This window comes from Equus asinus, chromosome 9 (genome assembly GCF_041296235.1).
Source record: "Equus asinus isolate D_3611 breed Donkey chromosome 9, EquAss-T2T_v2, whole genome shotgun sequence".
In the NCBI taxonomy this organism is placed as follows: domain Eukaryota; kingdom Metazoa; phylum Chordata; class Mammalia; order Perissodactyla; family Equidae; genus Equus; species Equus asinus.
The window spans coordinates 96,516,758-96,527,362 of record NC_091798.1 but is presented as its reverse complement, the minus strand read 5'-3'; the positions used below and the strand labels follow the sequence as shown (position 1 = coordinate 96,527,362).

At 66.3% G+C, this 10,605-nt stretch overlaps 1 protein-coding gene across 19 annotated transcripts in view; it reads left to right on the top strand.

Moving 5' to 3' along the window:
- Nucleotides 1-516: 516 nt before the first annotated feature.
- Nucleotides 517-10,605, top strand: part of OBSCN (obscurin, cytoskeletal calmodulin and titin-interacting RhoGEF) — a 147,209-nt gene continuing 137,120 nt past the window's right edge. For all 19 annotated transcript variants that reach the window (XM_070518009.1, XM_070518014.1, XM_070518012.1 and 16 more), the window contains exons 1-9: nucleotides 517-675; nucleotides 3,540-4,544; nucleotides 5,718-5,987; nucleotides 6,193-6,453; nucleotides 7,180-7,488; nucleotides 7,914-8,180; nucleotides 8,534-8,812; nucleotides 9,157-9,432; nucleotides 10,093-10,368. In XM_070518009.1, the coding sequence (XP_070374110.1) occupies nucleotides 3,563-4,544; nucleotides 5,718-5,987; nucleotides 6,193-6,453; nucleotides 7,180-7,488; nucleotides 7,914-8,180; nucleotides 8,534-8,812; nucleotides 9,157-9,432; nucleotides 10,093-10,368 (2,920 nt within the window). In that variant the 5' untranslated portion in view covers nucleotides 517-675; nucleotides 3,540-3,562. The remainder of the gene's footprint in view (nucleotides 676-3,539; nucleotides 4,545-5,717; nucleotides 5,988-6,192; nucleotides 6,454-7,179; nucleotides 7,489-7,913; nucleotides 8,181-8,533; nucleotides 8,813-9,156; nucleotides 9,433-10,092; nucleotides 10,369-10,605) is intronic.

Sequence of the window (10,605 nt, the reverse complement as noted above, 5' to 3'; positions counted from 1 at the left end):
GAGGTGTCCTGGGTCCCCCAGGGGTGTCCTGGGTCCTCTCTAGGTGGTCCTGGGTCCTCTGAGGAGTGCTGGGTCCCCTAGGTGGGTGCTGGGTTCTCTGGGGGTGTCCTGAGTCCCCTGGGGGTGTCCTGGGTCCTCTCTAGGGGGTCCTGGGTCCTCTGGGAGGTGTCCTGGGTCCTCTGGGGCTGTACCAGTTCCTCTGGGGGGTGTCCTGAGCCCCCTCTAGGTGGTCTTGGGTTCCCTGGGCTTCTTCCCACCCTGCACTCCAGGATGCTGGTCTGGGAGAGGGGTCCTAACCAGCTGGGATCTCTGCCCTGCCCATGTCATCGCTGAAGATGTGGGCCTCCCCCTCCTCCTGGCAGCCCTGAGCCTCTGCCCTTTGCCTCAGTGGGGCCAGGGCTGAAACCTAATCCTGGGCAGTGACACCAGGCTATTTTGGAGCTGGGCTGGGCCAGCCATGTGGGGGCCGGGTGGAGGGCGGGCCCAGCCTTCTCCAGCTGACAGCGTCTGCCTGTCCTTTCGTCCCCGTCCAGTCTGAGGACCGGCCGGAGTGCAGGCTGCTGGGTGGGAGCCGTGTCAGTCCTGGGCCACAGGAGGGAGGTGAGACCTGGTGGCCTCTGCCCCACCGTCTGAGCCCCCGGCCTGGGCGTCCGCCTGGAGCCCACGTAGAGACAGGTGAGGAGGCAGAGAGCAGGCAGGGGTGGGGGGCCATCCTGTGTCCCCTGAGGGTGGCTCAGCTGAAGGTCACGGCTCTGGGGAACAGAGTGGCCTGGTGGTCTGGCCAGGCTGTGCTGCTCCTGGGTTTGGAGCCGGGATTCCAGCCCCTGGCCCACTGGAGGGCTGAGCTGGGCCCTCTGGCTGGGAGGGAGCTGCCAGGCAGGAGGATGGGCGTGCATGCACCCACCTCCTTCGCCTGCTGCCCAGCTCCGAGGGTGGCCTGGGGGTCCGGCCAGCCCTGCCCCCAGCTCTGCTGAGATGGATGCCCGCTGACAGCTGGGGCTATTTTGAGCCTGTTGGCTCAGCGGAGGGGACAGCCACAGGGGCAGTGACACCTGACTCCAGGAAAGAATTTCCCCTGGAGTTCTGGAAGCCGGAGCCCGGGGGTCCAAGGGTCCAAGGGGAGATGCAGACTCCAGGAGCTGCCCTTGGCTGGGAAGTCTTTTCTGGAAGGGCCTAGGAGCAACTGAGTGGTGGGTGGAGGGGGCACCAGGGAGACGGGGCTCCGGAAAGGGGCAGGGGGGCTGAGGTTCTGCTGTCAGGCTGCAAGCCACTTCCCACTCCCAGGGCCCCACAGAGACCAAGGGTGGCCAAGTTCTGGAAAAGCAAGAGTGGGGGGTGTGGGCGGAGCTCCCAGCTTAGGGCGCCTTGGCCCTGCTGGCCTGTGAGGAAGGCTGCCTGGCGGGGCTGCTGTGGGGTAGACTCCCAGGCAGCCGTGTCTGGGTGAGCCCCCTCGGACCTCACAGGGTCTGCCGCATGGAGGGTGGGGCATGCAGGCGGGGCCTCTGCCCACCCTTGCCAAACCAGGGGACAACCTGTGCACCCCAAGGGCTGGGGCCAGTTCTCCCAAACTTGTGCAGCGATGAAAGCTCCCTCCGCTGTCCCTGTCCTCCTGGCCCCCAGAGACCACCGGGCTGAGGTGGCCCCCTGCCCCCACACGTGCCTGCTCATGTGCTCGGAGCAGCCAGCCGTCTCAGGCGCCTGCCCTGGGTGTGGAGCGGGGAGGGTGCTGCGTCCTGTTTCAAGGAACCCACAGACCCACCATGTGATTTGGGAGGGGGCACTGGGAAGCACTCAGGGCTCAGGGTCCCCAAGGTCTGGTGTGAAAATAACTGTTCCACAGAGGGGTGTTGAGGCCCAGAAGGGTGCCATGGAGGGGGGTGCCCCCCGCCCCTCCCAGGCCTGGAGCCGGCCAGGCCATGGGGGGAAGCCAGAGGTGGGGGTGTCAGAGGTGCTGACTGCACCGTGAGTCAGCAGGCTGGTCTGGGCTGAGCCTCCTGTGGGGGGAGGAGGATTAAGGAGATTAGCTCCTGAATCACAGGACTGGGAGCCGGAGGGCTGGGAACACAGGCTGCTGTCCGGAGGTGGGCAGCCCGAGCCCAGAGGCTGGAGGCTTGGCCCCTGAGGTGGAGGGAGTCAAGGTGCTTGGGGCCAGCCTGGGCCCAGGGGGGCCCACAGTGCCCACTGTTCTTATAGGAGCCCCCGTGCAGGCAGGGCCCAGTCTCACCTCACCCACCCGTGCTGGGGGACATGGGGGCCCAACCCAGCCTGGGTAGAGGCCAGAGGCAGCTGGGGCCTTTGGCATTGATGGTGCCCAGCCAGTGGAGCCGCAGCTGAGAGCTGCAGAGTGACTGGGCCACCTGCAGACCCCCAGGTGGGGGCCTGGCTAGCTGGCCCGGCCATCCTCAGCCTGGAGGTCCCTGGCTGTTCTGGGGAGACTCTCTGGCTCCCCTCCCCAGGCACCCCGCTGACTGTGGGCTGCCTGGCCCCTCCCCACTGTGACCTTCGAGGGGAGGAGGCAGATGCTCCTGGCGATGGGGCACTGGCAGCCCAGTGGGCCAGGGGCACCTGTGTTGTTAGGAGGAGCCCACTGGCTGTGGAGTTTCCATTCTTTCCCTGCTCATTGACGAGCATCCCCCTCAGGGGCCGAGGGGAGGTGGGGGACCCCAGCAGAAGCGAGGTGTGCCCCAGCCCAGGCAGCTGCAGACAGGACTGGCCCTGTGCACAATGCTCTCTGTCTTGGGCACCACCTGGTGAGGAAGGCTGCTGGGCGCACAGCCAGAGGTGGAGCCCAGAGGCCTGGGCGGGGCGGGGAGTGGCCCAGGGAAGGAAGAGGCGGGCAGAGGGGTGTGCCAGGCAGAGGGTTCAGAGGAGAGCCTGGCCCGGTGGAGAACCTGTGACCTCTGGTGTGCCACAGTCAGAGAGAGAATAGGCCAGGGACCCACTGTGGCCCTCCATGGGCAGGCCCTGTCAGGGTGCATAAAGGGGCCTCTCTGAGTGGGGGAGACTAGGCAGACTGCAGTTTTAGACCCCAAGAGGCAGTAGCGTGTGGGGAGGGGGACAGGATGCAGGAAGGCAACTGGAGTGAGGAGAAGGTTGGGGGCCAATAGCGCAGGCGCTGCACAGGGAGGAGGGCCCGGCTGCACAGGGAGGAGGGCCTGGCTGGTGCTGGGGCCGTCCGTGTCTAGGGACAGGCGCTCCACTGGATCTTGAGCTGGGGCAGCAGGACTGGAGCTGGGGGAGAGAGAGAGGAGATGCATCAGTTAGAAGAGCCCTTTTGGGAGAGGGGCATGAAGCCAGTACCCAAGTGCCCAAAAAGGGACAAATCTGCGCTTCTGGACCACGGCGCCTTCTGGCAATGCCACATGCAAGAGGGAGAGGAGGCCAAATGCAGAGGGGGTCATGTAGGGGTGTCCACACTGGGTTAAGCTGGGTTCTCCAGGCAGCACTGGATGGGTGAGGTGGGCGGGTGGGGCAAATGTGGGGGCTTGGAGCTCACCCGGGTACATCCGCAGTGTGACCTTCCCTCATCCCGCTCGCAGGTACACCCGCCCCCGCCATCACTATGGATCACTCATTCAGCGGCGCGCCCCGCTTCCTGACCCGGCCCAAGGCCTTCGTAGTGTGCGTAGGCAAGGATGCCACGCTGAGCTGCCAGATCGTGGGCAACCCCACGCCGCAGGTGAGCTGGGAGAAGGACCGGCAGCCAGTGGAGGCGGGCGCTCGCTTCCGCCTGGCCCAGGACGGTGACCTGTACCGCCTCACCATCCTGGACCTGGCGCTCGGCGACAGCGGGCAGTACGTGTGCCGCGCACGCAATGCCATAGGCGAGGCCTTCGCGGCCGTCGGCTTGCAGGTGGACGCCGACGCCGCGTGCGCCGAGCAGGCGCCTCACTTCCTGCTGCGGCCCACATCCATCCGCGTGCACGAGGGCGCCGACGCCACCTTCCGCTGTCGCGTGCGCGGCTCGCCGCCCATGGCCGTAAGCTGGGCCAAGGATGGACGGCGCCTGGGCGCGCCCGACGCCCCCCGAGTGCGCGTGGAAGCGAGCGGAGAGGCCAGCGCGCTGCGCATCCAGGCTGCGCGGCCGCACGACGAAGGCACCTACACGGTGCACGCCGAGAACCCGCTGGGCGCAGCCAGCGCTGCCGCCGCGCTCACAGTGGACGCGGATGCCGACGCGGCCGGCCCGCCCGGGACCTCCACCGCCGCGCTCCTGGCGCACCTGCAGCGGCGGCGTGAGGCCATGCGCGCCGAGGGCGCCCCAGCCTCACCGCCTGGCTCTGGCACGCGCACCTGCACGGTGACTGAGGGCAAGCACGCGCGCCTCAGCTGCTACGTGACAGGCGAGCCCAAGCCTGAGACCGTGTGGAAGAAGGATGGGCAGCTGGTGGCTGAGGGCCGGCGCCACTTGGTGTACGAGGACGCGCAGGAGAACTTCGTGCTCAAGATCCTCTTTTGCAAGCAGTCGGACCGCGGCCTGTACACCTGCACGGCGTCCAACCTCGTGGGCCAAACCTACAGCTCCGTGCTGGTCGTCGTGCGAGGTGAGCTCAGGGCGCGCGGGCGCCGTGCGCAGTCGCTGGGGCGCGGGCGGAGGCTCCTCCCCAGCGCCCGCGTCCTGTGGCGCCGGTAGTGGAAAGCAGAGTTGGAGGTCTTGGCGGCTCTCGCCTTTCCGGGTCCGCAAAATGCGGGCGACGAGGGCACCCTCAGCCTCACTCACTGTCTTTGTGATCCACACGAATTAAGAAAAAAACGCTTTGTCACCGGCAGCCCCTCCCACTGGGACACGGTGGGGGGGCCCAGTAGCTGACCCTGTCCTGTCCAGGCTGGGAGTGACCCGGGTCCTCCCTCAGGATGCTAAGGGGGCCCTGGCAGAGTGGGAAGGAGGGCAGGAGCAGAGACAAACGCTTGTGCCTTCAGAGGCCTCGCTCGGGACTGGGGGAGCGGACAGGGGTCCGCCACGATGCAGCCTGAAGGCGGTTCTGGGCCAGCTTGCAGCCTCCCGTCGGGGTCTCGGGCTCTCCCAGGGCACGTGGGGGCAAGTGTGGGCAACACGATCAGATTTCGTTGGGGAGGCCCATTTATTGTTGTCTCCTAAGAGCAGCCCCTTGATGTGGTCCGAGTCCCACCTGCACTTCTTACACATCTTACCTGCTCTAGGATTTCGGACAGGGCTCTTCGGTCTTCGCGTGCATGCCTCAGTTTCCTCGTTCTTGCGGGAAATGGCCCCTCGCTCCTCGGGGGGTCGGGGCGGTCCCTGCAAAAGCTGCCTGGGGAGGATGCTTGGGCAGCAGGGCCTGGCCCACAGCCAGCGCTCGGGCAGTTTAGCCATTTCGCCGGCCAGTCCTGGTCTCGCTGCCTCGCCAGGTGCGCGGGCCGCCCACCTAGGACCAGCGTCGGGGCTGGTGGGCGGGGCCGCTCCGCCCGCCTCGTTTCTCCTGTGCTTTTCCAGACTTCTCATATTTGGGGCGGGGACTCTTTCCTTTACGTTCTGTCCCCTCCCCTGCCCTCCTTCCCCCAGCCCCCTGCCTGCAGCCCCTGCCCCCTACTCTCCTTCCCCCGTACCCCTTTCCGCGGCGCCCCCCTCCCCGTGTCCTCCTGTCCTCACTCCCCTTCCCAGTGTACCCCCTGCCCCGCCCCCTGTGCTGCCCGGCCCCGCCCCCTCCCCGCGGCCCCCTCCCGTGCCCCCGTCCCGCTCACCTGCCCTCTCCCCGCAGAGCCCACCGTGCCCTTCAGGAAGCGGCTGCAGGACCTGGAGGTGCAGGAGAGGGAGTCGGCCACGTTCCAGTGCGAGGTGCCGCTGCCAGCCACGGAGGCCGCGTGGTTCAAAGAGGAGACGCGGCTGCGGGCGAGCGCCAAGTACGGCATCGAGGAGGAGGGCACGGAGCGCAGGCTGACGGTGCGCAACGTCTCTGCCGACGACGACGCCGTGTACATCTGCGAGACGGCCGAGGGCAGCCGCACGGTGGCCGAGCTGGCGGTGCGAGGTGCGCGGGAGCGCTCAGGGGATGTGGGCGGGGCACATGGGGCAGGACCCTCCGGGGACAGGGGTCACGGCGCAGGGGGCAGGGCGCTCAGGGCACAGGGAGCGGGGCACAGGGGGCGGGACATTTAGGGGACAGAGGGCGGGGCACGTGTGGGACTTGGGGCGCGGCACAGGGTCTGACCAGCTCAGGGCCCTGCTCACCCCAGGCAACCTCACCCGAAAGCTCCCGCGGAAGACGGTGGTGCGAGTCGGGGACACGGCCATGTTCTGCGTGGAGCTGGCCAGGCCTGAGGGCCCCGTCCGCTGGCTGCGGAACCAGGAGGAGGTGGTGGCTGGGGGCCGCGTGGCCATCACTGTGGAAGGCACATGCCACACGCTGACCATCTCCCGGTGCAACCTGGACGACGTGGGCGAGGTGGCCTTCGTGGCTGGGGACTGCCGCACATCCACCCAGTTCTGTGTGTCGGGTAAGGGCCTGGGGATTGCGAGTGGAGGGACCCACCCCTTCCAGCCTGCCTCCTTGGGCCCCACTGCACTGGCTTGCTGCAAGGAGGGCTGCATGGAGGGGGTGACCGCTGTCCCAGCTCTGTCCCCTCGGATCCCTGGTTTGCTGGCTCTCTCCTTCACTGTGGTCACCCTAGTCGTTTGTAGTGAAGAAGTCTTGGTGGCCCCTCCCACTTCGAACCAGAGGGAAGGTGCAGATTGTTCTAGAAGCAGAGCATGTGTGTGGGGCATCATGTGTGATCATGTCCTCTTTCTGCGGCCTTTGGTGTCAAGTTTGTAGATTGGGCAGCAGGTCCCTGCTCCCTCCAACCCCCACAGGGTCAGCCTTTTGCTAGGGGCAGGAAAGTGCCCCTGCACGCAGGTCTCAGCCCCCCAGAAGGGTCATTGTGCCCTGCCTCAGCCTCTGCCTACCCTACCATCCCGATGCACAGGTAGGGATCTGTCCCCAGGCCACGTGGACAGCTCCTGGTGGCCCTTGAGGCCCAGCTGCCCTCAGGACCGGGGCTGGGGGTCATGGGCGTACAGCCTCCCTTCAGGCCAGTGGTCCGCTTGGGCTGTGGCCGTTCCAGACCACCAGAGTGGGTCTGGGAGGGTTGGAGATTCTGACGCCCTTCCCCGACCCAGGCGATGCTGGACTTAGGGCTCAGGGAGGAGATCCCGTCGGTGATGTGGTCCGGTCCTCTCCCCAGCCCCTAGGAAGCCACCCCTGCACGCCCCTGAGGCCCCGGTGGTGAAGGCCAGGACGGAGAGCTCTGTGACCCTTGGCTGGTCCCCACCGCCCCATGGGGACCGCCCTGTCACCATTGACGGCTACCTGGTGGAAAAGAAGCGACTCGGGGCCTACACCTGGAGCCGGTGCCACGAGGCCGAGTGGGTGGCCACACCCGAGCTGACGGTGGCCAGCGTGGCTGAGGAGGGGGACTTCCAGTTCCGGGTGTCAGCTGTAAACAGCTTTGGCCAGAGCCCCTACCTCGAGTTCCCGGGGACTGTCCACTTGGGTAAGTGTGGAAGGTTCAGTCCACCCGCCACGTGGTGATGGCCTGGGGGCCATCCGCCGCTGTGTTAGTCAGACCCAGAGCATAGCCCAGGCCTGAGGAGGCCCCAGTGACCTCATGGAGCCTCTTTATTGGGTAGGGGTGGTGCCAGGGTCCTGATGCTGTTTGAACCTCCTCTGTGGGAAGAGGAGGGGACCCTGAGACAGTATTTGAGCCCCTCCCCACCCCCCGGTTTTGTGGGATCTGGAGGGGATCTCTGGTAGTTCTGACTTGTCCCCACTTCGTCCTGGGTCCAACGTTCGCTTGTGGTGTCCGTGCATCTGTCTGCCGGGCTTCCTGGAGGACGAGGCATTTCGGCCCGGGCTCTGGAGGAGGAGGAGGAGAGGAGGGCAGGGGCCTGGCTCCTTCCTGACACTGCCACCCTGCAGCCCCCCAGCTGGCCGTGAGGACGCCTCTGAAGGCAGTGGAGGCAGTGGAGGGTGGCGAGGCGACCTTCTCGGTGGACCTCACCCTGGCCTCGGTGGGTGAGTGGTTCCTGAACGGGCAGCCCCTGAAGGCCAGCAGCGTGTATGTGATCCGCAGCGACGGCGCCCGGCACACTCTCACCATCCGCTCAGTGCCCGCCAGCCTGCACGGCGCTGAGCTCAAGTTTGTGGCCAATGGCATCGAGAGCACCATCCGCATGGAGGTCCGAGGTAGGGGCCTGGCTGGTGACCCCTGGGCCTCTCCAGCCGGTTCCTCTGGGCGTGGGGTGGGACAGGGTCCCGGGGCCTCAGGGTTCCTGGAGGGTTGCTGCTGCTCTCGGGGCAGGGGCACTGCTGGGTGGGTGCCTGGATGAAGCAGGCTGGGCGGTGGGTGTGCCAGGCAGCTCGCCCAGGCCCAGTGGGCGGTCCCAGACACGGGGTGTGACGGAGGAGGGGCTGGGGAGCCCTCAGTGGCGCAGAGGTTCATCTCCCCATCTGTCTCCCCTACCCCTCCTCATCTTCCTTTCTCTGTCCTCTCTTCCTCTCTGTCCATGCCCCCTCTGTCCACCTGTCTGTGGCCCCAGCGGCCCCAGGGCTGACCACCAAGCCTCCAACAACAGCTGCTCGGGAGGTGCTGGCCCGGCTGCATGAGGAGGCGCAGCTCCTGGCTGAGCTGTCGGACCAGGCCGCGGCCGTGACATGGCTCAAGGATGGCCGTGCGCTGCCCCCGGGCCCCAAGTATGAGGTGCAGGCGTCGGCCGGGCAGTGGGCCCTGCTGGTGAAGGACGTGGCCCGAGACGACGCCGGGCTGTATGAGTGCATCAGCCGCGGGAGCCGCATCGCGTACCAGCTGTCCGTACAAGGTGATGCCGGTGGGGTGTGTGTGCGACCACGTCTTTCCTGGGACCCCCATGGCCACGGCCACGTGTTCTGTCCCCCAGCTCTGGACAGGCTCTGGGGGGTTCTGGGCAGTGGGATCCACTGTTCTCTGTCCCTGTGGAGTGCGTGGGGGTAGAGGGCTCAGGTGACGGTGCGGGAGGATGGGGGACGCGGCTCTGCTCGGTGGAGGAGGAGCTTCCTAACAGTGGGTGGCACTTGGGTGGCTGGCAGTCAGCAGCCAAGGCCGGTCCTGTTGCTGAAGGGGACCCTGGTCTGGGCCAGTGGTCGGGGCTCTGCTGGCCCCCTGACTTCCTGTGTGCCCTCGCAGGCCTCACGTCCTTTCTGCACAAGGACACAGTGGGCGGCCACGTGGATGCCGTGGCTGGGGGTCCAGCCTGCTTTGAGTGTGAGACGTCGGAGGCCCACGTGCGCGTGCGCTGGTACAAGGATGGGGCCGAGCTTGGTGGCTTGGGCCAGCGCTTCTCGCAGGAGGACGTGGGCACGCGGCACCGGCTGGTGGTGGCCTCTGTCACCAGGCAGGACGAGGGAACCTATTCATGCCGTGTGGGCGAGGACTCCGTGGACTTCCGGCTGCGTGTCTGTGGTGAGTGCACTGCCTCCGGGGCTTGGTGGGGGGGGAGCAGGTCTGGCTGCATCCAGCACTTGCAAGACCACCCACTGGGCCCTTCATTTCTTTGACAAATGCTTGCAGTGGGGCAGTTGCTTCTGGATTTGGGAAAAGAAACTGCCCACAAAACTCACTTTTAGAAGGTTGAAAAATGCAGATGTGGAAAATAAAAGATAAGGAAATTTGAAGCCCTGTCCTCCTTTCAAAGATGAGGAAATGAAGCTGAGGGGATCCAGAAGGTGCTGGGAGTATTCTCAGAAGGGTAGATTTGGATCTCAGTGGATCTAAGGCCACAGCTCTTTCTAGAAGCCACTGGGGCCTCTTGGGAGGTGCTCCCAGTCCTGCTCTACCCAATCCTGACCCTTGGGAGGGTCTCCACCGTGCCTTCCATGCCTTCTCTGTCTGTCCCAGGCACCGCCACTCATGGTGGTCCCTGAGGCCCCTCCCTGCCACACCCAGGAGGGTCAGGCATCGGGCCCACCTCTGCTGGGGTGGCCCTGTGTGCAACACCCGACCACCAGGGATCCCCGTGGCACGACCTGAGACTGCCTGGGGTCCGGAGCCTGTGTCATGGCTCCAGGACTGGGAACCTCACCTCAGCAGGGGCTCTGACCCCGTGTCCCTCCCTACCCCCAGAGCCCACGATGGTGTTTGCCAAGGAGCAGCCAGCCCGCAGGGAGGTGCAGGCTCAGGCGGGGGCCAGCGCCACACTGAGCTGCGAGGTGGCCCAGGCCCAGACGGAGGTGACGTGGTACAAGAGCGGGAAGAAGCTGAGTGAGAGCTCGAAAGTGCACGTGGAGGCCAAGGGCTGCACCCGGCGGCTGGTGGTGCAGCAGGCGGGGAAGGCAGACGCCGGGGAGTACAGCTGCGAGGCCGGGGGCCAGAAGGTCTTCTTCCGCCTGGATGTCACAGGTCAGTTGGCATCCATCCTGTGGGACCATCTCAGAAACAGGCCTGGAGGCAGCGTTTGGTGGCGGGGGGATGCTCAGCAGACTCATCAGGCCTGAGTCAGTTGGTTATCTGGTGCCCAGTAACAAATGCTCCTAGACATAGAGTCCAGGAGGAGCAGTGGGTGTGCATCCCGCGGCTCTGTGGGTCAGGAGTTGGGGCAGGGCTCTGTGGGTGCCTCCTCCTGACTCTCACGGTGAC